Here is a 27,569-nt window from a genome sequence, read left to right on the forward strand (position 1 = left end):
CAACCTGTGACCGGCCGACGTTTAGTTCCGCGTCACAATAACGTTTCTACATCTTTATTTTACAGCACGAGAGAGAGAGAGAGAAGAACGCGTCAGGCTACGTACGTTTCTCCCTTCAGGCGCGTCTTTGCGTTCGCTGCAAAGACGACGAACATAAGAAGCAGGGTTTTAAAAATGAATCATAATAATAATAAAATAAAAAACAAGGATCTATTATTTTTCTGATCAGAACTTTTCTAGGAGATTCTCCCTAACCGACATAAACGATCACTAAACTATAAATTGCCACTTTTCCCTTGTTTGTGTAACCGTGTGCAGTCACGTGTGTGTGTGTGTGTGTGTGTGTTTCCGAGGAGAGGACCAGCCTCGTCCCCGCTCGTGTGTGTGTGTGTGTGTGTGTGTGTGTGTGTGTGTGTGTGTGTGTGTGTGTGTGTGTGTGTGTGTGGAGACAACCGGACTTTTGTTTTTCTCTTTTTTTAAACGTCCAAACTTCCTGTTTACAGCAGCAGCAGCTGTGACGTCCTGGACACGTCGTGACGTTGTTGCATAGAAGAAATTCTAGTTGTGAAAATAGAGAAGAGGAAGAAGAAGAAGAGCCACAAAGTGAGTGACAGAGTGAGACGCAGCTGAGCAGGACGGGTTTAGATCCTTAATATTAATATATTAAAGGGTTATTCCAGCGCAAAATCATCCCAGGGTCTTTTTCTGCACTTACACTCATCAAATAAGCCACAGAGACAGTTTTTTTAAAGTGTATGAACTATAAACGGAGAGATGCTAACAGCCGGACGTGGCTAACAGTGATTAGCTCGGGGCAGTACGGTGAAGGCATTCAAAGGTCTTTTTTAACCACTAATGCTGCTGAAAATAACAGCAAACCTCTGCAGCAGCATGAGAAGAGTCCCTACACACACAACAAAGCAGCAATGGGCTCCTTCCTTTGGGATTGACTTTGGTAATCCACTGTAATGGACTTTACTATGAGAGGAGCTGGTACAGGGGCCAGTAGGTAAGTCTTTAAAACACTCTTTTAATAAACTCTGGCTTCACTAACTACGCTGTTGCTGCTTTGTTGTGTGTAGGGACTCTTCTCATGCTGCTGCAGAGGTTTGCTGTTATTTTCAGCAGCATTAGTGGTTAAAAAAGACCTTTGAATGCCGTCACCGTGCTGCCCCGAGCTAATCACTGTTAGCCACGTCCGGTTAGCGAGTCTCCTGGATTTCTTCGTTAATAGTTGTTACACGAATAAAACTATCTCAATGAATGATTTTGCGGCGGAATTACCCTTTAAAAGAGGTTTTACTGCATTTTTACGCCCTGCACAGAAACGTCGTATCCTCCGTCAGCTACGTCTCCATCAAAGGCTTTGAGCAAAGAACAGAAACAGGATTTGAAAACCTTTCGTCAGGACAGTGTGGACGAGAGGATGCGCCACTTTCAATGAATCTGCCACGTTCCTCATCAGAGAGCGAGCGTGAGTGAAAGGAGAACAGTTAAGAGAAAGGCACGATACTCCTCCGCAGCACACCGACCCTTTCTGAGGTGGAGAAAGTGAAACGCTCTCCGCGGCCTCTGGTTCATCTTCAGGGTTTTGTTTTTTCTTTTAACGTTTCCTCAGGGAGTGTGTTTGAACAGAGCTGTCCCCGCCGCTGCCGCCACCGTCACCGCCAGGGTGCCGAGCGCCTTCACACCAGCGTGATCTCCACCTCCTCCCTCCGCTTCACCTGCCCGCGGGGATGCTGCTTCGGGGGCGGAGGAGCCGCACGGACCTGGAGACATCAATCAATCAATCAATGTCTCGATTCAAACACAGATTATTTTATTTGTATATTTATTTACGCTGATGTGTCGTTGTTATGTTTATAATGGTGCTGTCAGTTAAACCCGTTATTAACGGCGTCAGTTTCTTATCGTGAGATTAACGTTATTTTTGGCCGAGCAAACTAGTCACGTTAAAAAAAAACTACATTTCGGTGCCTTGCTCAGCAGCATCTCGGCAGTGCCCAGGAGATGAACTGGCACCTCTCCAGCCACCAGTCCACGCTCCATTCATGGTTCACACATGGACTCGAACCGGCGACCCTCCAGTTTCCAGCTGAGTCACCTATGGACTGAGCTACTGCTGCCCCTGCCGCCGATACCACCGCCGCCCATGGCGAGCGCGAAACGCCAAAATGGACGCCGATAAGAGTCTGAATGGAAAGTTTACTTCTAAACAGTTGTAGAGTAAATCTGACGCGTGCACTTTGTAATTGAATTATTCGTCGCCCTGTTTTTAATGTTGTCGTTCAATAAAAAAGAACATTTGCACGAAGCCAATCGGCTCTTTAGCATTAAAACGGACATTTGCAAACAGATAAACATGTGCGATTAATTGTGAGTTAACTATGACATTGATGGTTAGTTGGGCTACACGGTGTTGTAGTGGTTAGCATTGTCGCCTCACAGCGAGAAGGTTCCAGGTTTGAATCCCTACTCAGGCCTTTCTGTGAGGAGTTTGCGTGTTCCCCCCGTGTCTGCGTGGGTTTTCTCCGGGTTCTCCGGTTTCCTCCCACAGTCCAAAGACGTGCAGGTGTTGGGTTCATTGATGACTCTAAATCACCCGTAGGTGTGAATGGTTGTCTGTCTCTGTTCGTCTCTATGTGTCCTGTGATAGACTGGCGTCCTGTCCAGGGTGAACCCCGCCTCACGCCCGATGTCAGCTGGGATCAGCTCCCGCGACCCCGACAGGGACAAGCGGTTAAAGATGAATGAATGAATTGATGTTTAGTTTATTTTGAATATGTGAAAAAACTAAATGATCGCACATTAATGTGCAGTCATAAAGAAAAGGGGGAAAAACAGAGAGAAAAATAAATGTACAGTAACAAAGTAAACAGAAAAACATAAATTCTGTTTCCATATCTGAAAACGAGCGGGAGAAGTATAAACTTATTTGATTCCAGCCTTTTTTGCGATGCGAGTAATGGTGATTAAATATTTGAATCGTTTGACGGCACCAGTTTATAATGAGTCTGTTTTTAAAGTATGTTTGAATTACTGTGTAATCGACCTTCCAGTGTTTTTATTTATCTTTTGTTTTGCTTTTTACTGTTTTCATATGAACTATATTCTGATTCTTTCTTATCTGTTTGTTTTCATGCACTGATGAAAATGTTTCTGCGTCTGAAATATTTTAACTGCACTGGAAAATGAGAATTTATCAATGAAACAAACTCAAACCGTTTGAGCTTAGTGTGAACGAAGTGCAGTTTAACTTGATTTAGTACGTAAATAAATCACTGGACGCTGAAGAAAATGAAATAAACTGTAGATGAAAGACAGAGTTTCATCTTCATTGGCTGAAATCGATGAATCTCTGACATTTTGTTGTTTATTTGAACAGAAATACCAAATATTTGATGGTTCCAGCTTCTCAAATACAATAATGAGCGTTTTCTCTCTTTGGGTTTTGATGAATAACGCGTTTACTCACAGGTCGAATGGTGCCGGAGCTGCTCTCTGGGTATTTGGGAGGTTGTGGCGAGCCTGAGACTGGACCTGAAGAGGAGAAGAGAGTTTAACAAGTTCTTGTCGACCTCCCGACTCGAATACAGACAGAAACCAGCCGATCTTACTCTGAAAGGGGCTTTTGTGCGGTGCTGGCGGCGGCCTGTGGTGCCCGTTGTGGTAGGAAGGTGGTCGGCCGATGGGAGAGGCCGTGGCGCTGCAGGGACTGGACAGAGGGGAGGACATGGTGGGCGTCTGCAGGGGGCTGCTGTGGAGAGGCCCCGGCTGGAAGGGACTACGAGGGGATCGGTCGCACTGGGCCAACGGGGACGGAGACGCCTTCATATCAGCCGGAGAAAAAAATAAGTTTACACACGGACGATGTCCAGCTTTTATATGTGACAGTGAAATACAACACAGGCCTTGTTTGGCTAACCCTGGGCCTCATTTATAAAGCTCGCCGTGCACTACATCCTTGCGTAGACGGGCAGAAACATGCGGTCAAATGTGCGGTTGCAAACGTTGATATTGATAGAAAAATGATTTGCGGAGAAGCGTGCGTATTCCTGTACCAACTAAAACCCATGCCAGTGTCTTTCAAATGGTACCGCGAGCGTGGACTTACCTGTGCACTCTCTCTTTGTCCGTCTCCGTTCTCGCTGGCGCCGGTGAGATCCTCCACCAGAACCGCAGGGAAGACGCCGACGACGCCGTTGAACTCCCCCTCCCAGAAACCGTCGTCCTCGTGCGTCTCTCTGCTCAGGATTCGGATGATGGCGCCTTCGGGAAACGACAGCTCGTCGTCTGTTTGTCCCGCGTAGTCATACAGAGCCTTTGCAAACGACACTGCGGCCAACAGGAGGAAGGAGAAGAGGGTGAGAAACTAAAACGGGACACAGATGATTAAAAAAAAGACTCTACAGGCGTTCATTAAAGAGAGGTGTCACGCACCACTGGAGTCTCCGTTGACGGAGCCGGTCGGCAGCTCAGTTTCAGGTTCAGTGGAGTTACTGGAGGAGTGGGACCGGGCGTCGAGCGCGGCCAGAGCCTGCAGCATACTCAGCAGGCTGTTGGAGGAAGGAAGCTGCAGGTATTTCTCCGGGACGTAGCCGACCTGCCCGCCGCGGTTTCTGGCCTGGAAAGACAATATAAAAACTCTTGGTGGGAAATCCACAACAAACATCATTCATTCATTCATCTTCAACCGCTTGTCCCTGTCGGGGTCGCGGGGGGGCTGGAGCCGATCCCAGCTGACATCGGGCGTGAGGCGGGGTCCACCCTGGACAGGACGCCAGTCTATCACAGGACACATAGAGACGAACAGAGACAGACAACCATTCACACCTACGGGTGATTTAGAGTCATCAATGAACCGAACACCTGCACGTCTTTGGACTGTGGGAGGAAACCGGAGAACCCGGAGAAAACCCACGCAGACACGGGGACAACATGCACACTCCATACAGAAGGGCCCCAGCCGGGATTCGAACCGGGAACCCTCTTGCCCTCACTACAACAAACATCAACAAAGTAGAATTACTACTTTGTGGTCAGCTTACATCCAAACTGTGGATACGTTATATATATATTAATATTTTGAAATCTTTAAAAGGACCCCATGAAATCGCACTTTTACTCTTTTCACTATAATCCCTCCAGATTACAAACCTTTCTCTGTGAACTTCCATCAAAACATTTTATATTTTCATAGTGATGAATCACAATCGAGTTGAATTAAGACTATTTTTTTATTCAAACAGCACAAACTGCAAAAACAACCTTAAAAATAACAACAAAGGGGTGATTTACTCCACACTGCGTGGGAACCCTGAGCTACATGAAGAATAAAGCATATTTTAAATCATTTTGCTTTATTTTATTTCTTCTATATTTAATCATTAATATTTTAAGGTCATTAATTACAAATTTAAAACGTTATTATTATATATTCAACATGCATATTAAAAATGATTATTTAACCTTTTTAAATCACGTTCAAAGAGACGGTATTGCGCTAACTAAAATTGTTTCCTGTAATAGCAGAAGGATAAGAAATTAAATTAAAAATCTATTCAGTAGATATTTGTTGTGAAAGAAATGTGGATTCAAGGAGGATTTCAAGCACACGGCTTCCTGTGGTCCACCTGCAGCACCTTCACGGCCCACAGGGGGGCCTCGGCACACACTTTGAGCATCACTGTATGCAGCGTACCTTGACCCAGTCCTCCATGTCTCCATCATCAATGACCTCCAAGATTTCCTGCTCCTCGATGGTCAGTTCGTCCGGCTGCGACGCCTGGAAACAAGGAATCAGTTTGGATTTTGTTTTTGCGTGAAGGTGAAATGACTCGTCTCTTAAACTGCACGTAACAGAAGACGGAAAATGACAGAAGGACGACTTAGATTAACAGCTTAATGAGGGGGTTTATATCCTACTCTTACTCTCAGATCACAGGCAGGGAAGAGCGAAGAGTGAAATGTAAATGTGAAGAGGACCCGGGGTGTCATTTTGATGAAGGGGATTGGGAATCATTGTGTTCTAGTGGTCGGTGTTTTTCTTTTAACTCTGGACATAAAATGACACAATACAACGTTGGTGCATATGTTTTAGACTCGCCCTTGTCTTAATTCATATTGGGTGTCTATACTCAAAGTGCTTAATGTTACAGGATTAACCATCCAAGAGCCAAGAGTAGTCCTCCTTAGGGTGCACTCCCACTGTGCCTCCGTCCCGTGCCCCATGCTTTAGGGTCCTTGTCCCCCCCTCCAGGCCCGTTTGTACTCACACTACCTGGGCCTCGGAGAATGCTTCTTGCTGCCTATACGTCATCACGCCGTAACACGTCACACGCATTGATGACGTCATGGCGATGCGTGGCTTTGTTTCCAGATCTTTCCGTAGACCTCTGAGTTTTTGTGCGTCTTGTCGACTGTTTTTGAATCTTTTCATCGACCAAATCTGCAGTAAACACTCCACCTCCGCATCACACCAACGTGAACCTTTCACCGCCATTGTTTGAAATGTCCGCGCATGGTCCCTCCTTCTTTTTTCTACGTCCCAACAGGGGCACAGGAAATGACCTCAGAACCGCCGTAGGCCTCGTGCTTGTACACGTGCGCACGCTCGTGCTCGTACACGTGCAAACGTGCTTTACTAAAGCCCACCTCTCCCAAACGGGCCGTGGACGGCAAGCGTGCCACAGCTAGGCGCGGTTCGGTTGCACTCACACTGGTCAAAGGAACCAGACTTTAGCCGTAAAACCTGTTTGGGCACGGTACGGATGGACAGTGTGAGTGCGCCCTTCGTGACACATCAGGGATGAAAGACAATAAAAACCAACTCAAAATGTATTAGAATCACCCTTTGTATTACCAACAAATGTAAAGCTATGCACTGGAAAGATGTAGCACCACCTACATTTGGTAGATTTGTTAGACAAAGTGAACAGATTATGAATAATCTGAAAGGTAAACCTCCTGGCAAATCTAACATGTGTTTTTAAAACATCCTTACTCAACATTTTGTGCTGTTTCTAGACATAGTTTTATTTGTTTTAATTTTCGTTTCTACGTCTCGCTGCTGCTTATTCCATCAGTGCAACAGTTTTGTATTTGGTTCAATCTGTTTTTGCCTTTTTTTAATGATGTACTGAAGGCTTTTGTTTACTCTTATTTATTTGACTTGGTACACTCTGGGGGACTGTGTGGTCGGAGCTGTAGGGGGGCGGGGGGTGACTAGGGCTGTTCTGGTACCTACTTTATATATTGTTGTGCATTATTATTTAATTCAGCTGTAGGGTTATGTAGAAAAATTCAAATAAAGATATTGTTGAAAAAATATACAAGATGCACTCGATGCAGCGGTTTGTGTTCTGTTGGTACCTTGTAGGAGTAGAGCACTTTGCAGGTGAGGGGGTAGTTCTTCAAGGTGCTGGAGGGGCTGGAGCTGCTGTCGTCTAACACTTCACCGCTGTCCTCCATCTCCTCCTCGTCCTCTCGCTCCAGATCTGCCGTTCCCTGCAGGAATGTGACACACGTTACACTTTGGAGACGACTAAGACGGATGTGAAGAGCCTTAAGACGATGCATTTGTGGGTCTTACAGAGAGCGAAGGATCATGGGTGCTGAGGTTGTTCCAGCGTTCGTTCTCCAGCTCCTCCATCACCTGGTTCATGGCGCTCTTCAGCCACGTCTCGACGGCGACGCCCGCCTGCCTCAACAGGTCCAGACGAGCCTCCGCTTTCACCTTCACCGTCTAACGCGAGAAAGAATCAACCAACAAACGTTATCGACGAGTACTGACCAGAAAATCTGAGAAAAATGATTACTTGAGTATCAGTTTTCTCTGTCGACAAACAGATGAATCCATCAACTGTTTCGTCACTAGAAATTACAACCAGGACGTGTTCCTGCCTGAATTTTTTTTCTTTATTCAAAGTTTAGCACGAGGTGGGACGTTGAAACTCTCCACAGCCACCAAGGATGATCACAACACTCCTGATCTTACGCTGTGTTAGAGGTTAATTATCTTCACTATCGTTTAATCTCACAATAATTTCCTTTCTTTAAAAAGTGGTTACCCTGTTGGTCACCAGGCGTCGTCGTTTGGTTGCCTAAACAGAAAATATGGTCGCCATTCTTTAGTCCCCGTATATTTTGAGTAATTAAGATGCTGTGTAGTCAAACACTTCCCTCTTTGTTTGCTGTTGTTCTGGTTCATCTGTGGGTGTTTTTGTCAGTTGAATCAATTCGTACATTTGTTTTTAGGCTCGTCGAACTTTTCACCTCACAGTCAAACGACTTCATTTGCTTCGCCATCGCCTCGAACAACAAATACCCGTTTCCACAGCATCATTAAACCTGTTTAAAGTGTAATTCTTTCAGCACTTACGTACATCAAATAAGCCATCGAGACAGTTTTTTCTCGTGTATGAACTATTACCAGTAGGTAAGTCTTTAAAACACTCTTTCTGTTTTGTGTGTAGGGACACTTCTCATGCTGCTGCAGAGGTTTGCTGTTAGTTTGAACAGTAACAGAAGTTGCATTGTTGAGCATTTCACATTTTATTTTGTTCCCTGACTCTGACTTTGGGAAAGATTGAGTTAAAACTAAGACATCAAACTCTCACATTTTTACTCAAAAGATGAACTGAATACCAAAACAGTTGCAGATTAATTGAATGTCAGTGGACTAATTCAATGTTCTCTTGCATTTCTACATGTTATGGACACATTGTTCAGTAGTGCTGGTGCTCAATCTGTGTCATTGCATCCGTTTAACCAGTAGAGGGAGTACTGGAGCCACTTTGCGTGACAGGACACTGATTGAGAAAACAGAGAAACTCTCTCTCTCTCTCTCTCTCTCTTTCTCTCTCTCCCTCCCTCCCTCTCTCTCTCTCTCTCCCGTTACCTCTGCCCTCCGAAGACTCTGCCTGGCCACCTCCATCTTGGTCTCCAGCTCACTGTTGTTTTGCTCTGATGATTCCTGCGTCCCGTATCCCTCCAGGGCCTAACAACAAAACAAGAAAATTACATGATACAATCATCCAGACCTCTGTCCAACAATAAAACACATTAATTGAAGACATTTGACTTGAGCGTCACTGGAAAGACAGAGTGACTCACTTCCTGTTTATGGAAACCCTTTGATCTTGGTTTACTGGGAAACAAAAATCTGTCACGATGAGGTCGGCGAAGCCTTATCTTCACCGATCGACTTTAACAGTAAACGATCTTATCGTACGCTCCAGTTTCATATCTTACTTCACACATTTAATGACCTGCGGGTTTATTATGATCACACTGGCTGTTCCAGTTTAGAGGAAAGAAGATGAATATCACTCTGAAGTAATACTGTGACATCACATTAACAGTAAGGCTCTCACACCTCACTGTACTTTCTACGTTTAGGTTTGCTGATCCTCTCTAACCTCCATCATCACAAACAAGCGTCAATAAACCTGCTTTAAATTATGGTAAAGTTTGCGTTTCTAAGTTTGTGTTAGGATCAAAGTAATCCAGCGTTAGTTGTACATTAATGGGTAGATTGTACACAGGGGCTGCTAATAGCATATTCTGCATCCTTAAAACACATTTTATTTATAGTAACTATAGCAATATTTATATATAACTACAGTTATTTGTTGCGGATGAAATATCAAGCATCTTTCAAGAACTGTCTTAAATTCAAGCACTTTTCAAACCTTGAAAACATTCAAATTCAAGCATTTTCGAGGATTTCAAGCAAGCGTACAAACCCTGGTTATAGATTATTTGTTTTATGTTGTATGCACGTTGCTTGATATACAGTATGTATAAAAATACTGCCTTAGTGTGCAAAACAAAACGTTTTTATCTATACAATGGTCAAAGTCTCAAACATCAGTGTCTTTTGTCATTTTGATGAGTTTTTCCTTCATAGTCAAATTGTCCTTTGAAAATCAATTATTATTTTATTTTTACGGTGCTGATGAACACGGTAGAAGAGGGGACTTTAGAGATGAAACGACCTTTGCGGTTACAGGATATTGTACGATAACAGTGGTTCCCTCCTGCCCCACGTCCTCATCCCTCAATCTTAGTTCTCACCCTCTGCGTGTGGATGATGCTCTTATATTCTCGGGCCACGCGGCTCGCCCATTTCCTCGCCTCTTTGTCCAGACTGTGCTCCTCCGACGTCCCGCTCTCCTTCTGCAGCTGCGCCACCTACAAACACAGACGGAGATGACGTGAAGAAGACGATCCGGTGATCGGGTAAGTGATCGTAAAAGGTTCACAGGTTCAGCCGTCCTCGTTGCAGTTGGACCCGGATAATAACAGTATTCAACAAAGATAACAGAGATACCGTAGAGTTTATCAAACTGCTGATACATGAGGGTCAAAGCACAATCTGAATTAAAATCCTGCAACAAAGAAAAGAAGGAGATTTCTCTGCACACAGTGGTTTATTTGTCTGAATACACACCCTTTTTCCGAAGATTACTTCACATAGAAACACAATTTAGTCGTTGTGAAATGTTTCAAAAGTAGACATCTTGCATGAATGATGACCTTTACTCAGTGAGAGAACTGCCAGTGTCAGTTATGTTCACCTCTTCTGTTATGTGGATGTAGTAACTTCCTCTTCACACGTTACACCAACCTTCTTTTTAAAAAAGTGCTCTGTAGGAAAGACAAACAGGAGCGCAGTAGAGCTTCTGTCTCAGCGTCACCACCGCTCATAAGGTAAATTCTGCCGGCTGCTTTTTAGTTTCATCATCAAGGAAAAACATTCATCTCACATTTATGCGTGAAGCCCTGAAAGTCTAAACTCAGCTGAGAGGGAGGGAGAAGAACCTGGTTACACTGAAGCATTGAGGAGCGAACCGCTTCAGGGAGTTGTTACTGTAGGTCAAATATATAAACTATATAAACAAAAAACCTCCTGATGTTTATCGTTAATGTGTCTAAAGTTCTGCAAACAGAATCAGAAATACTTTAATAATCCCAGAGGGAAATGATTTTGGTTGCTAACGACCTTTAAACAACAACATATACATACAATAAACCATATATTTTGAAAAAACGAAAAATAATACAGTATATGTACCGTATATGTTTGACTATATATATATATAAAATGTGAATTTATAATAGTAACATATACATAAGTATTGTAATAATGTGCAAAATAACTATGACACATTGACACGTTCACACGTCACTGTCGCTGAAATACATAAAATCTGTAATACTTCACCCTGAATGACCATTTGTATATCAGTTACTCACTGAGCGTTGCCTTGAATTCATGAGGAAATGTGTAAATTTGAAAACAAAGCGACACTTCGCGATGACGTCATCAATGCGTGTGACGTGTTACGGCGTGATGACGTATAGGCAGCAAGAAGCATTCTCCGAGGCCCAGGTAGTGTGAGTACAAACGGGCCTGGAGGGGGGGACAAGGACCCTAAAGCACGGGGCACGGGACGCACGGACAGTGGGAGTGCGCTCTAAAACAGTTTTGTCGTGTTGCGGATCATTGGTCTGAACTGAGCTTTATGTTTAACATCTCATGAAAAACTTAACAGAGGCATTCAGAAGGAGAGCTACGCACTCTGTCCTGTTTTCACATCTAATACCGCAGACGCACTCGACAGTTAACAGGGTCACTCCAAAACAGCGGCGCTAACAAGTGGCGTTAACAACATACTGCCCATTCTAGTTTGCACCTTGTTGCCTTCTTTTTAAGATCCGGATGAAGTGGTGTGCATCAGCAAAACTTCCCTAACTCTCACACGACTCGTACATTACAGTATAATCCACGTCTCGTTTATCCGGTCGTATGCGCAGTACTTCACAAACACGTGTTTTTTGCTAAATCCTTACCATTCACAACACTTCTGCTCCTCGCCCCGCAGGCGCACAACTCGTCTGCGTGAGTCCAGACATGCAGACAACTTATGTGGAGGTGTTGTAAATAGAAAGAACCGGATAAATGAGACTTGGGTTATTCTGCTCGTGCCGTGTGAGGGTTTGTATACGGATGTTTTGATATAGTTTTCCTGTTGGTAATCGTGGGTCTCTATTTCTACAATGTTTATTCACTGTTTATTCTGCAGAAAAGAGCCAAACTGACCATTTTCAATGCTGGTTAAAGGGATCATACAAACTCATTATTCACACAGTGTGAAATACTCAAACTGACGGATCTGGTGGGACGTTTTAAGAACGAATGAAACAGGATATTTCATGTTAGCGACTCTCTTTCCCTGTTAATAAAAAAACAAATGCTGTACGTAAAAAGACCATGGGATGATTTTGCACCAGAATTACACACAAGAAACATCCATCACTTATATTTCTGGGGGATTTTAAAGTGTGATAGTCTTCTATAAACCAAGGCGAACAAAGAAAGCATTTAATTCTGTTAAAGATCAGATTTCTCTATTTTTCTTCTTTAAAACATCAAAACAAGTTCCTAAAATGTGAGTTAAGAGGTGTCCAAATGACAGCAGTGTGTGTGTGTGTGTGTGTGTGTGTGTGTGTGTGTGTGTGTGTGTGTGTGTGTGTGTGTGTGTGTGTGTGTGTGTGTGTGTGTGTGTGTGTGTGTGTGTGTGTGTGTGTGTGTGTGTGTGTCTGAGGGGAGAAGGCCTGGGCAGGGAGGGTCAGTGCACTCTGATGAGGCCCACTCACAATGCCTCCTTTTCACAGATGGGCTGTTCACAGGGCCCGGCCCACCTCCTGCCCCTTCCTCCCAGTTCAGCTCTATTCCTTACCGGATCCCTCTGTCTGGTGCAAGTGGTATGGGAGGGAGGGAGGGATGGAGGGAGGGATGGAGGGAGGGAAGGCTCTCCACCACTAATGTTTTCTTTAGGAACAGGCTGCTGCTTGTTTGACTTCCAATGAAAACAACGCTAGCATTTGCAGTTTGAACAAATTGTCCAGTGTTGTCCAGCGGACCAGAGCAAAGGAGGATCAGACTCGTACAGCCAGGAAAGACGTGTGTGTGTGTGTGTGTGTGTGTGTGTGTGTGTGTGTGTGTGTGTGTGTGTGTGTGTGTGTGTGTGTGTGTGTGTGACATGGACTGCAATACATTACATTCATGTGCTGCAGCCACCAGTAAACCTCTGGCACATTTGCACACCAGAGTTTTCTTAAAAACAGATATTTTTGGACATTAATGCTCATATTTAATGTTTTATTTATGGGGAAAAAAGCTATAAATGACCCGTACGGATGGAAAACCTTCAAGACGCTACAGAGGTCATTGATAGGTGTGCAGAGTCACGATGCAGACTGCACTTGAATTAATGTCAGGTGGCATTTGCTGCAGATTTTACACACAGAACTTGGTTTCTGTTTGTAGTCTGAGTAGTGTCGAGCAATCATGTTGTAGTAAGCTTTGGCTCCTTGCAGGTAAACAGTCCGTGCGGAGAGCAAAAGAGGCGGAAATACAACCACGACGACAATTTAGCCTCTGGAGGTGACGGCTAATATTTCAGGCTTTCTGTTGTGGCCAGCGGATATCTGGGTCAACACTTCTTCTTCTTCTTCCAAGTGCTGGTCATTGTTTACGGTCCGATCAGCAACTTGAGACGTAAAAATGGGAGTTGGAGTTGAAACATGACGTCTATTAACATTTACCTGCTTATGAATAAAGGTAAATAATAAAAAGCTGATGAAAATGGGGTCTGTATTTGCATTTCAGCAGATGCGTTCCTCTTCTTTTGACTGTTTATCTGCACGCGACCAAAGCATGCTGAAACGTGATCGGTGAATACGGCTCAGACTACAAACGGAAACCAGACTGCGTCCGCTACACAGCTCTTGTGCCGAATCCGTTTATCGTGATTTCAAAATTTCTAGAAATGACTCAAATCAAATTCCACACTTTTCCATACTGCGTAGGAAGCCTGTTTACAGCCCCATGTGTTTGGCCGAGACAGCTGGGAGAGCAGATTTTGATAAAGCCACAGCAGCAATGGATCGCACTGGGAAACAATGAAATACAATCCAGGAAGTCCAGTTTAAGGCCTATCAGATGCCAAAGCACTCAACAGCTGTTTACAGTATTATACCATGAGGAGGGAGTTTACAAATCTGCTAAATTTAAATAGCTACATAAATCCTAGCATGGAGCACTCGTTTTTTTTACTCTAATGAAACCTTATGCAGGTGACCATCAGATCTGGCCCTTTGGTGGCAAAGAGGTTGATACTTAATGAGTGGAAGGCTGTTGACACTCCTAGCGTTTCCGGATAGCTCAGGGAAATGGTCTCAGGGATGCACCTTGAGAGGCTTCGTAGCAATCCGGGTTACACCATCCGTGGAGTCTGACTGTGGCTGGGTGCTGAACATGTTAACACTTTGGCATTTTTGTAGATGTCTGGGTAGTGTTTGTTGTCGTTTTTGTTTTTGTTTTGTGTGTTTTCTTTTATTGTTTGGCTTGTCTACTTGTTTGTTGTGGTGATTTTGGATTTGATTTTTGAATATAATAAAAATATAATTAGTATTATGTTTAAAAAACCCAAATAAAAACCTAAAAATGAAATCTGCAAAATGATCGCAGTAATGTCGAGGTCAGGAATTGTGTTGTGCAGGTTAATGTGCACTTGCATGTGTTTGTTAAATGGTCACTGCAGCAGTTTGTCAGTTGAAGTTGAGCCGACTTCAACCTTTAAACCGCAGTTCTGTCGGCGTCGGTGCATTGCTAATGTTGGTCTGCACGCGCCTGTAAATGAGCCACAGCAATGATTTAATACGACTCTAATAAAGTCTTGACAATGATCCAATAATTGTGTTTGCAACTGGTCAAAGTTCGCGTCCTGTTCATCATCATGAGGCCGTTACTGAGTTTCCTGTGCTTTAGAAATGGTCTGTTTTTGTTCAAACAGAGGATCAAGCCACAGTGGACGCTCTGCGGCAGCCCTGATATATATATTTAACTGCAGTGAGGAGCCACACACAGACTGTTGCTTCTTTTTAAGTGGACATGAGCCCAAAGGTCGGAGAGCCTTGTTCGATATCCACCACTGTGGTGATAAAACACACGATTCCCACATTAATGTTTACAGAGGGCCGAGACATGAAAATGTTACCGAACCTTCAAAACAGTTTATTTAGTGTCACATAATGACGGCAGCCGGCTTAACATGGGGGAATACTTTGGTTAAATTATGTCTTTTTTTAATGTATCACAGTGAAACAAAGCTGCTGCCCTCCTCCTTCTTCTCTTTTTTTTTTTAAAACAAAAAGATTATGACCCACATTTGGTTACGACGTGTTTGCGTCAGAGGTTAAATCTCAGAGGTTAAATAGACAGCCTATTTATAACAACTGAGCCATTAGTGTAATACCATGAAGTATGAATAACACAATACAGTATTAATATAATGCAGACAGCACAGATTTTTTATTTTAAACACTTTTGCACACTGGAAAACAACCTTGAATGAGTCTGCTTGCATGATAAAATGAAGTCTGGGGACCAAAGGAAAAGCAAAAGTATATCTGCGACTACTGCGTTAATAAAAACGTAATGATTTACCGTATCTGTGTCGCTGGGCTGGTACAAGAAGACCGGGGCCGGCTGAAACATGAGGTTCTTCTGTACAAACAGCTGCTGGTGAAACTCCTGCAGAACCTACACACATATATATAAAAGATCTTTATTATCAATGCATGTTATACAATGAGACTCTGTATATGTGTGTGTGTGTGTGTGTGTGTGTGTGTGTGTGTGTGTGTGTGTGTGTGTGTGTGTGTGTTTTAAGGGAAAAAGATCAAATAGATATTTATGTTTTGCCAGAAATGAAACACATCTCTGCACCGACCCTTTGTGCAGGCAAAATTCAAAATAAAAACCTCTTAAATAATGATTTTCTGTGATATTTTATGCCTTTTAATGCAATATATTTGTCCTTTTTACTCCTGCAAGGACAGTGAGACATGAGAGGCTGGGGAGAGTATTTTGTTTCTCCCAGATGTTTAAATGCTGCACAGTGAAACGGATCCCAGCACCATATTTACAAACTAAACACAACATTATAAAGAAAAGAACAGATTCACACTTCATCTGGTCACATCAAAATGTCACATGACACACTCAAAGGACTGCTTCGAGGACACGTCCGTGCGCTCTGTTGCTTCCCTCTCACGATGATTTGTTCATATTCTGTTGTGAGCAGAAACTAAACGCCTCTCCGGCTGCAGAGACGCAAGATGACCCGAGCAAACCAGGCTGTAAGAGGCCGACGGCGGCTCAAGAGCATGTAACCGAGCAGCACGGAGGAAACTCAAACCTTCCAATTATTTAGCAGGTGGGGAGAGTTCAGCTCTTCCAAGGACGCCGAGCGACAAAAGAGATGTCCTGGATGTCGCAGGTCTTTCCTTCCTGCAGCTGTCAGATGCAATCAGCACTGCTCCCAGGACACCGCACACACCAAACCAATAATAATAACGACAATAACCGCACTATAGTATTCACCAAACTGGGTTCACTTCAATGTGAAATACGTTTCAATCACAATGTGCAATAGTGATTATTTCCCCCTGCGCCTTAGTGTGAATTTAAACATTCAAAAATATTCTTATTATTGTGTTTTATACTTCCCTGTGTTTATATTGTTCAAATTTTTCTATATTTATTGTCTCTTATTGATGTTTGATTTCCACTTTGCTGCTGTAATATGGAAATTTCCCCTTTGTGGGACTAATAAAGGAATATCTTGTCTTAAAGGCAGAGTCTGCCGGGGGACAATCCTGTTCCTGATCCTCTGAGCTTCTCTCCTCTCTGTCTGTATCATTCATGTCTCATCAATGCATGTTACTAATTCAACTTCTTACCGACCACCATACTTGTTATTGTCATGTTCTGTCACTTTGGCTCTGCCTGTTTCTTGCTGTTCTGCTGTATGAACTGCCCTAACATGTAAGTCATATTTACATTACTTTAACTGTGATGATAGTTACTGTTACTTTTGTGGTTGCTAGCAACTCTGTGTCCGTCTTTGTGTCTGTCTTTGTCTCTCTCTGTTTGTCTTTTCTCTCTCTCTCTCCTTCTCTTCCTCTCTCCGGTGCAGACAGATGTGCTTCCTCCACAGAGCTGGGTCTGTCTGACGTTCCTGTCTGTTAAAGGGAAGATTTTCAACGCCACCGTACTCTACGGGGGAATTGTTGGGTCTCTGTAAATTCAATTCAATTCAATTTTATTTAAAGTGCCAAATCATAACAAAGGTTATCTCAGGACACTTTACAGAGTAGGTAAAGACCACACTCTATGACTTATTTATGATTTACAGAGACCCAACAATTCCCCCGTAGAGTACGGTGGAGACGAAAACCTTCACTATAACAGACAGGAACGTCAGACAGACCCAGCTCTGTGGAGGACGGACATCTGTCTTCTGTCATAGAGTGTGGTCTTTACCTACTCTGTAAAGTGTCCTGAGATAACTTTAGTTATGACACTGTGAATAAAATTGAAACTGAACACATCCTAAGGTTCGGTGTCTGGGTCTAAGTGGGTATAATCAACCCTTTCTTTACTGAACTCCACTTCTGGCTGAGCTCCTTCATGACAGCCGGCTCTACAGTGTGAGCATTTCACTGACAAAATACACAACTTTACTAAACTCCGACGCCAATAAATCTGTTACTGAATCTTCCAACTCTCCTCTGTTTATTATTAGCAATGAGCCGTGCATTAAAAAATAACTCACAGGGTGCAGCTTCTCATTATGAGCCGACACTGAACGTCAATTTGGTTGGTAAAAAAATAAAAATCAGCTGTTAGTGATTATTCTGCCAGTGACTTCATTAAGGAACAAAGAAGATGTTTTGTTGTGAGTAAGGTCGGGCACTGGGAAGGCTTTCTATCAGCATCAGTGAGCCAATAAGAATGCATCGTGCCTGCACCAAGATCTAATAATGCTGCTGAATAACCTTGTTTTTAGTTTCATAAAATGTAACCGAATCAATATGCAGCATATCACTACAGACATCCCTGTTCTTACGCTGCAAACATCCACTGCAGCGCTGCAAACAACAAATTAATCTCCTATAATTCACAATAAAAGTAGCTTTGTTGTTTAAAAGCTTTTATTATGAAGCAGCAAAATCGTCTTTGTCTCTCGTCTCCTGCACAGACACGAGTTGATCTCACAACACACGCTGAACTCCACTTTAGTGTCGGCTCCGCCAACTTCGAACCTCAATGGAAGTTATGGACCGAGGCTCAACGAGCGCGCGTGTGTGTGTGTGACAGAGAAAATGAGCCGGAGAGAGAGAGAGGGTCAACGAGCAAGACAATGAATCAGGAGAGCGAGCGCCGTAACCCAGAACGTTCCATCACAACTCAAACTGCAGCTGTAGCGAGTATCTCACTCCCTCTGTCCTCGTTTATATTTGATAATGCTACGAATTATATTCATCTACGAAAAAAAGGCCTGAAAGTCAAAGGTGAGAACAGAATTACAGAGAGGCGTTGCTATGGAGACGATAAACTGTCTCGCCTCGTCTAACTGGTGTGAACTGACAGGAGACCTGCACGCTGCAAGTTTCAACTCGACTCGTTGTGAATCTTTGGTGTGAACCGGGCTTTACACACATGTGTCGTGAGGTTCAAGTCATGTCTGTGCAGGAGGTTTAAAAGTGTCACTTCTGATGAAAACCTCATTTAATAAGAGCTTTGGGAGAAAAGTGCCACAGGGACTTTTTTTGGTGAAACTATTATAGGGACTTAAATATGTTTATCCACCGTTTAACCGCTCCTCAGGCTCAGGCCAGCTTCTAAATGTCATCAGCAGACGTTGCGACATCAGAACAGGAATGTCTACAGTTTAATATCCTACGTATTTGTGAATTCAGGTGCATTTTATTAAATTAAAAATAAGGTTATTGTCTGGCTGCAGACGTCCATGACGACACCGCTACCTGTTACCAGACAACAGCGGCGAACATAACAAAAAAAAATTCACTCTCAGCTGTTTCTGTGACATGATAATTACTTTTATGATGTTTCAAAATGCAAAATACACAGAGCTGCAAAAGCAAAGTGCTGTTTGTCCAGTAGATGTGAAGACTTACCCCATTTGAGCTGTTTAAGAGCTGGTTGAAGGTGTTGTGGACAGCCTGGTAACTCTCCAGCTCGGTCTGACAAAGTGACACCAGGTAATCTTTCACCTGCTCATAGATTCTGCCATCTAAGACCTGCAGACAAACATACAGGTTTTACATTTTATTGTTTATCCCTCACCATCTCTCCACCCGTCCGTTCAGGGATACGTCCTCACCTTGATGCAGTCCATGAGGTCCGTCTCATAGTAGCGCTGCTGGTGAGCGTTAGCGGCAGCTAGCATTAGCAGGTAGTCGTTTCTGGCGTGCGTGGCTTTGGAGTTGCACTCGCTCCTCTTGGCTTTCAGCTGGAAGGTGAAAAGTTCACGACTGCTGACACCAAAACGTCACAAAATGTAGATTATATTTAAATCTAAAAGATCACATACCTTTACGCTCGCCCTCTGGAGACTGGACCGGGACTGGAAGAGACTTAACTTGGACCTGGACAGAGGAAAAGATATTGTTTGTCATTTCACATGTTAACAACAATATATATCACAACGTTCTTTATAAACAAGCACCGGTGTTGCGGTAATGTAAATGCCTGTTTTAAAATGATTTGTCACATAAATAAACTAATAGAATGTAAACACGCGGATTGAAAATGAGACCAAAATTTCTGTGCACGTCATCACGGAGATTAAATTATCCAACTCTACTTCTCTGCTCCTCCAGTCGCTCTGCAGACATTTAGACGAATATGTGAATATGTGTACACATCAGACCAGAAGAAAGTGGTATTTGTAGTATGGGATTGAGCGCCGACCCAGCTGCTCAGCCTTCCCGAGCGGAGCCGTGCCTCGAATAAACTTTCCTGAAGGGCAGAAAAATGTCTGCAATGTGGAGACTCAAAGTGCCAGCTGTTCACTTTGTGCCCGAAAAAAGTGTTGAGAAGAAACGTCTCCCTCACGCCTGAGTATTAGTTGTTTGTTGGGCTCAAACGTGACTGTTTTCATTATTGATCAGTTCGCTGATGTGCAGTTTGACCCTAGGAGACGAGTTTTTAAATCCCTCTGCTAAACGAGGAGAGTTTCTCTGTGCTCGGCTTAAATCTTTAAGTTTAAGAAGTGTGCAGATGCGTAACCCTCTTGGTCCCTACTCACCCCCAAGAAGAACGCGATCATCAGCAGCTGGTTTGTTAGAGGTTTCTAAAACAGGCCGAAGAAAATTTGGGATGCAGCTTTTGTTAGTTCGGCTCCAAAGCTGTGGAACAAACTACCGACATCAGGGAGGCCAGCGCGCTCGGAAAACATATCTCTTCACTTTTGCTGCTGATTTTTACCCCGTTTTGACTGAACGTTGATTCTATTATCTATTTTTAACCCTTACTCTTTTTATATTGTAATATCAAGTGGGTCTTATTCATGTGAAGTTGTACTTTATGTATTTTTTTGTTGTTTTTTTTATGTAGGTTTTATCTTTTATAACATAATTTGACACATATGTTACTGTTTTAATGTTCCTTCTGTGTCTTTTTAATGTGAATAATTTCTTTGTTGTGAAGCACTTTGGGCTAAATTTCATGTACCTACAAATAAAGTTTATTATTATAATTATTATGATGATTTGTGGCATCACTATCATGGTCCAGTGTGTAACTTAGGAAGCGTAACAACCTCTATTTTGTATTTTCAGTTTTAAAGCGTCAGAGATGTTTCAGTTTTATCACCTGTTGTGATCTGTTGCCCTTTTATAATGAAGAGTTTACCAAAGTTACCAAAAATACAAAGATATTCAGCTGACGTTAATGTCCTCACATCCACCCATCAGATGTTTGCATTATTTTGCACGTAAAACTGTGATTAACATCACTATAAATCGACCAAAGACGGCAGAGTGGTTTGGTTCATACTTGGCGTCCAGCTCTGCTTTCTCCCGGACAGCCTGCGCCATCGTCTCAGCCTCCTGGTACTTCTTCCTGCTCTTGGTCAGCTCCTTCACCGACTCCTGCAGCTCAGCTTGAACCACCGTCAGCTGTTCGATACACTGAGGATGGGAGGGAGGCAGGAGACACGCAAAGAATGGTTATGCAAAATTAAATCCTGCAATGCATCACCTGAAAAATATGCAAATTCCTGTGTGGAGGGTTATATCATACAGGTGCTATCACGGCATCTTTTTAAAAGGAGAGTGTGAACAAGGGCTGCATTGAAGGGTGCAGGCGGAGGAACAAGGCGAGCACAAACTAGAGTTTCAGCTCTGAAGCCCCAAACGCACTGAAAACATCATATTTGAAGTGCACATATTGTTTTAAATGGTCGAACAAGATCTGGCTGTGTCATTAGTCATTAGTATTACCGTCAAACTGCTTTTAGGGTCCTACTCCGACATTGACTGAAGCGTCAAATGAGGATCCAGTGATCAAAGCTGTTTCTTTAGTACACTGTGCTGAAGTACGCCTTATGTGATGTTACAGTTTACCTCAAAAAGATATCAGCAGAGCGGCTGCTGTAACACTACGATTCCACTATAATCAATGAAACCTGCTTCACCAGGCATTGAAGGCAGCAGGACAGCGGTGCATCTAACATCCGCTCTACAAACAGTCTCTATTTAAATTAGTGTTTACAGTGAAACAGGAGAGCAACAGGGTATTAATGACCGTGTGAATCCTGCCCATAAATACTGCAGCGGCAGTGCGCCTACATACCACTGCAAAATGCCTCAGCTCAGTGTCCAAAGGTTCTTTAAAAGGCCCAAATATTGTGGTGGCGTTGATAAATATGGTGAAAAAAAGAGGGATTGATACAGTGAATGGTGGAGGAGAAGCAAGTAGTATAACACATTTGGCTGTTTAGGCACAATGGCCGCAGTGTTTTTAGTGGCCTCCACATTGACGCGAGTATTTTTGAAACCGTGTGTTTCTCTGTTTCACGTTTGGCCTTTCATCCACAGGTAACCGCAGCTGTAGGCTTTTGAAACCTGACTTCTTTTGTACCCGGAGTCCAGGTTGAACCATTTTTGGAAGAGTCCGGTTTCAGAAGTCATTTGTGGACAGGAAAACCAAGGGAAACCGTAATTTCTTGTTGACATTGTTTGACGTCACACTGTGCGAAGGTAAACGGTCAGTAGCCTCCATGGAGACTTGTGGAGCGCTCTAGACGTGACGAGTTGACGGAGGCGGATTTTGCGGTTTCATGTGGACGTAATAAAAGATTATGAGAGAGTTTTAACGACCCTGCTCATCAAAATGACGGGCAACCAGAAAGTCTACGGCGACCTCTGATAGGAGGCATCTGTATGACACAAATACACTAAATGTCGCCCTTTTCCTAAAATACATTTCAATCTTAACATGCGTCAAATGAGGCGCGTCAATCATCGCTTCCAGTGCGTTTGGGCCTCGAGTTCAGGCAGACTCAGCCCTGACACCGATCCACAGCAGCGTGGCTTCGGTAGTAACCGCTAATGATAAGAACTGCCACGACTTCTGCCCTCATTTAATGGTTTATTACACTGTTTATCAGAAGTCCCCACTGGAAATGATCCTGACGTGACCGGTGGACTAAGGACAGGAGCTGTGTTACCTTCCTCAGCTGCTGTTCCTTCTGCAGTCTGCCCGTCTTGGCTGGATCGGCGACCTGGACTTTGTAGTTATCGCAGGCGCTGATTCTGGACTGGGTGACCTGGACCGTTCCCTCCAGATAGGCCCTCCACACACAATACATGTTCCTAAAAACCAAACACAGACACAAATACATACTGGTTCATTTCACGCCCTCAAGAGTCACTTTTTTATGTTGTGATTTCTTGTAATGAACAGATCCTTTTGGAGTTGGGCTCCGCGTTTAAGTAGAACAAGATCCCGCCCCCCCATTCAGGCTGTTTTTCATTAGCAGGGAGGTCGAATGCATCAAAATTAGGTTGCCACGACACCAGAATCCAATCCAATCCAATACAATACTAGCACCTATAGCATATCTTTCGATACCTGGCACTCAATATAGGATATTTATCCCTCCTTTTTTTATTTGACGTCCTGCAACAAACCAACACGGCTGATTTTCTTCCCTGTTTTTGCAGATCTGCTTCTTTTTATAGCTTGATTCTTTCGTTTACTATTTAAAGTGGATATTGTATCATTCTGAAACATGCAATATTGAAAAGTACTAGAGTATTGATACTTTAGACAACAATAATCAAAACAAACGCTTCTAACTTCTTCCAAACCGGCATCAACAAATGACAAAGAAGTTAATAAATCTAACGTGTCGGGCTGCAACTAACAATTATTTTCATTATTAGTTAATCTGTTAATTAAATTCTCAGTGAACAGATTTTTCATTTTGTCTAGAAAATAGGAGAAAATGTTTTTTTTTAATTTACCACAGGCCGAGCTTTAGGTGTCATTTTTTATCATGTATCATGTAGAAAAGCGTAAAATCCTCACATCAAAGAAGCATGCATTGAATTTTTGACTTAAACATTTATGCAACTATAAAAATAGTTTCCAGTGATGTTAAAAAATCATTGCAGCTCTAATGTGTGCGAGACACGGCAGAGGAAAAGGCCCCAAATTCAAGCACTTTTCAGTCATTCAAAGGTGCATTTTCATGCTTTCAGCAGCGTGCAGCTGTGGTGAACTGCACATTTATACAGAACAATCCTCAGTATTCAGTAAACTTGTTATTGCACTTGTTCATCACATTAAAGTCAATGTTATTGTGCTGTAAACAACCAACACAATGTCATGAGACAGTTTTCTACAGAAAGACGACAAATGAAAGGAAAACCAACTACACAGAAATATAATCCCCAACTATTCTGATCATCTGTTCATCATAAAAAGTGATTTTTCATGCAAAAATGTCAGAAAAATGTTGTTTTCAGTCTCAAATATGGAGACGATCTTTTCTCTGTGTTAATCATATATGTCGTCATCACATAAAAGAACATTTCAAGCAGCTTCAAGCACTTTTCAAACCAGCACCCGTACAAACCCTGTATTAAACATTTCCAGGACAGCACGGGTTACTTCCAGGATATTTTGTAATTTTAATCAATCTCCAGGGGGTAAATACTCTCTAAATGTCCAGAAATATACGTATATATATGAAATTCACCTGATCCACATCATGCACCCACAGAGGAGAAAGCTGTTACCTGTGGTCGGCTGGTTCTTCTGTCACACTGTCCGGCCATTCCCTCTTAAGATACTGATTTGCCAACTTCTGGAGGGCCTGGAAGAGAAGAGAGAGACGCAGATGAGGCGGTGACCTTTCACCTTTGACACCAATACACATTTCCTGCGTCTCATCTTCACATAAAGACACGCTCTGAAGACTGTGTCCCCTCCTGACCTTGTCCTATAAACCACCAGGCAGCCAGAAGCACGAGAAGACAGTCTTCTCCCTCCAAACAGCCTTTTCTTAGATAAACCGCACTCATTTAAAACCCAAACGTTCAGATTTTTTAAACGTGACTCAAACTCTGCACGAACCCGTTCACCTGTAAGTGGGAGTTTTTAGAGGCTGGCTCACTGGATGGCTTTTTTAATGCTGACGTAGGCTCAATTTTTGGATGAAAAAATGTGATTTATTCAGACCACATTGACCCCTGGAGATATATTAGGTTCCTCCACCTCGGCCGAAAGTGAGGTTTACCTTTGAAGAGCTGAAATAGCAAGACAGAGTAAACAGGAGGATGTGTCTGGGGGTGAGTGCATGTGCGGTATGTTAGAGAAATGTAAGATGAATAAACTGATGGAACGAGCGTGAAGATTTTTTAGCGTTGTGCAGATGATCTAAGCTGGATTCATACACACACACGTATATATATATATATAATCTCTTAATGCATGTCTGTCTGTGGAGGCCGGAGGTCTGTCCACTATTATAATCATCAATTCTTGATGCATTTTTGACAGATTTTCAAGCGTTTTGATTTTTCTTACAAATACCAGACGGGCTGGACAACAGGGCCAAATTCTTTGCATGTTCTCCGGTAATTACTTGTGTTATGAAACAACCACATGTTAAAGCCTGTTTTTGTAAACTCCTGTGTGATTTGAATACATAACAAATGAAGTGTTTTCTTTCATTCATTAAGAACTTAAGCGAAAAATGAACACAAAGTGGAAGGATCAGAGCTAAAAGCATCGTCTAAATTATGTAAATATGGCCAAAAAGTTAGTTTTTCGACATCGCGATAGAAGAAAATATTTAGTTTAGACATTTTTATGTGTTTGACCCTGAACCCTATTGTGTGATGTGACAATTTCAAATGATATTCCCCCAAGTATTTTAGATAAAATGTTTAGATAAATTTGAGATTAATGTGCCGGTTATTATCAATTTAAATCATGTAATTACACAAGTTTGCACGTACGGCAGAGGCTGATGTTGGACGATGAGGCCCAAATCTTGGTGGTGGAAAGTCATTAGTTCTGCAGATATTTAGCGACAAAACAAAGAACTGGATAAATCAAAAGCTGCTGTTTTTCATCCTGAGGGGATCATAGTTGAGATACCGATCTCATTTTACTAAAAACTTTATTGCTCATAGAAACTTTCCAGTAGGTAAGTCTTTAAAACACTCTTTTAATAAACTCTGGCTTCACTAACTACGTTGTTGGTGCTTTGCTTTGTGATTTGTGACGTGGCTAATCAGTGTTAGCCACGTCCGGCTGTTAGCGACTCTCCAGGATTTCTCCGTTAATACTTGTTAGAGCAAAAAAACTGTCTTGATGGATTATTTGATGCATGTTTAGTGCCGCAAAAAGACCATGGAATGATTTTGCGCTGGAATTACACTTTAAGCTTTAACATTTTTTTGTACCAGGCTGTAAACGTGTGTATTTACGTCTATTTTAACAGGCTCCAGGAACATATTTTGCCACGATGACACCCAGACGGACTCACAAGGTCAAAACAACACCAGCTAGCATCATAAAACGGTTTATATCACTTGATACACGCTGGCGTCCCACTTCATGTTAAAAAGAGACGCCAATTTTTCACGTTTTTGCCCACTTGTGATTTCTGCTTTAGCGCCCATGGAGTAACTGAGCCCATCTATCCTCCCTCTGTCCTCCTTGTAAAAAAAAAAGACCGGCTCTGTCCTGGAGTCCTCGTGCAGGCTAGGCCTCGGCTCTGAACTCGTTGGTCTGGGCGATCTCGGTGCCAAAGCTTCAAAAAGCCGCTACAAACCCGGCCATTGTGGGATTCAGATAAAGACTGGGCTAGCCTAGCGGACACGCCTGAATAGTGTGATGGGAACAAGAGGGGAGGAGGAGGAGGGGATGCGAGGACGAGGCGGAGGAAGAGCCACACAGAGGAGGACATTTTATCACAACTGTGTGATTTGAATAGCAATCGGCTAATGGCTGAAGCAGCTTGCAGGTGTAAGAGACCCAGAAAAAAGGCGCGCAAAGAAAAGAGATTTGAAAAAATAAATAAAAGAGGGGAGTGTAACTAAAGGGGATGAAGGGTTCCAGAGACGCTCTGACCCACTTTGAGTCAATCGTTGGCAGCGGGTGTCTAATTGATCACATAACGAGCCGGCAGCACAGAGACCAGACTCACAGAACACCTTTCAAACCGAGGCACGCAGTGAAGACACTTTCTTCAGTCGAGGGCTGGAAGGAGCCAATTAATTATTTAGTCTATAAAATGTAAGGAAACTGGAAAAGGTGACCGTAAATGCCCCAGAGCCCCGACACAAAACACACTGAAGAAGCTGGCATCTGTCTCTAAGATGGTGTCTCCAGTAGGGATCAACAAATATGGATTTTTTACGGCCGATGCAGCCTTTCTTTCATCAGCCTTAGCCGATGACCGATACGGACTGCAGATTTTCTTGAGCCAATATTTGGAGCCGATACGACTTTTGCTCCCTCAATTTATATTATAAAATTTACACACTGATAACAAATGTTACGAGTCTCAACGAGTCTGAACTTAAAGGCGTCTCAAGCAACGCGGAGGTGTCTGTGGACGCCGGTCTGTAAATTATGCCGTATCGTATTATGTGCGCCTGTTGGGACATAGAGAAAAGAAGGAGGGACCATGCGCGGACATTTAAAACAATGGCGGCGAAAGGTTCACGTTGATGACGTATAGGCAGCAAGAAGCATTCGCCGAGGCCCGGGAAGTGCGAGTACAAACGGGCCTGGAGGGGGGGACAAGTACCCTAAAGCATGGGGCACGGTACAGACGGACAGTGTGAGCGCGCCTTAAGACATCTTTCTCATCGATAAGAAAGAGGTAAAATGACAATTACGTTGTTTTTTAAAAACTCAGATCTGTTCCAAAAACAGGGAACACGGCACTGCGGCGTTGGACCCGGATAAAACCCTGTCTTAACAGCCGGATAATGAAATCAAGCCGCCAATATGTGCAGGGTCCAAGCCGTCACGTTAGGGTGTTAAATCAGACGGGCAATATACCTCAGTGTGTCTGAATTCACGGACCAAGCTGCAAAAAAGGAAAAAGCAAAATCACCGTCTTACTGTTCAGGGTAAAAACAGCTACTGTCACGGCTGG

At 43.1% G+C, this 27,569-nt stretch overlaps 1 protein-coding gene across 1 annotated transcript in view; it reads right to left on the reverse strand.

The window, feature by feature from the left end:
• Positions 1 to 410: 410 nt before the first annotated feature.
• Positions 411 to 27,569, reverse strand: part of LOC310956241 (F-BAR and double SH3 domains protein 2-like) — a 36,074-nt gene continuing 8,915 nt past the window's right edge. The window contains exons 4-20 of the mRNA XM_083926409.1: positions 24,190 to 24,266; positions 22,614 to 22,758; positions 20,939 to 21,072; positions 19,473 to 19,527; positions 19,263 to 19,391; positions 19,057 to 19,179; positions 15,518 to 15,613; positions 10,078 to 10,194; positions 8,900 to 8,998; positions 7,592 to 7,744; positions 7,372 to 7,506; positions 5,702 to 5,785; positions 4,441 to 4,624; positions 4,115 to 4,335; positions 3,618 to 3,828; positions 3,476 to 3,540; positions 411 to 1,769 (exon numbers count right to left, since the gene is read on the reverse strand). Coding sequence (XP_083782535.1) covers positions 1,686 to 1,769; positions 3,476 to 3,540; positions 3,618 to 3,828; positions 4,115 to 4,335; positions 4,441 to 4,624; positions 5,702 to 5,785; positions 7,372 to 7,506; positions 7,592 to 7,744; positions 8,900 to 8,998; positions 10,078 to 10,194; positions 15,518 to 15,613; positions 19,057 to 19,179; positions 19,263 to 19,391; positions 19,473 to 19,527; positions 20,939 to 21,072; positions 22,614 to 22,758; positions 24,190 to 24,266 — 2,112 coding nt within the window. The 3' untranslated portion in view covers positions 411 to 1,685. The remainder of the gene's footprint in view (positions 1,770 to 3,475; positions 3,541 to 3,617; positions 3,829 to 4,114; positions 4,336 to 4,440; positions 4,625 to 5,701; positions 5,786 to 7,371; positions 7,507 to 7,591; positions 7,745 to 8,899; positions 8,999 to 10,077; positions 10,195 to 15,517; positions 15,614 to 19,056; positions 19,180 to 19,262; positions 19,392 to 19,472; positions 19,528 to 20,938; positions 21,073 to 22,613; positions 22,759 to 24,189; positions 24,267 to 27,569) is intronic.

This window comes from Echiichthys vipera, assembly GCF_963691815.1.
Source record: "Echiichthys vipera genome assembly, chromosome: 14".
In the NCBI taxonomy this organism is placed as follows: Eukaryota; Metazoa; Chordata; class Actinopteri; order Perciformes; family Trachinidae; genus Echiichthys; species Echiichthys vipera.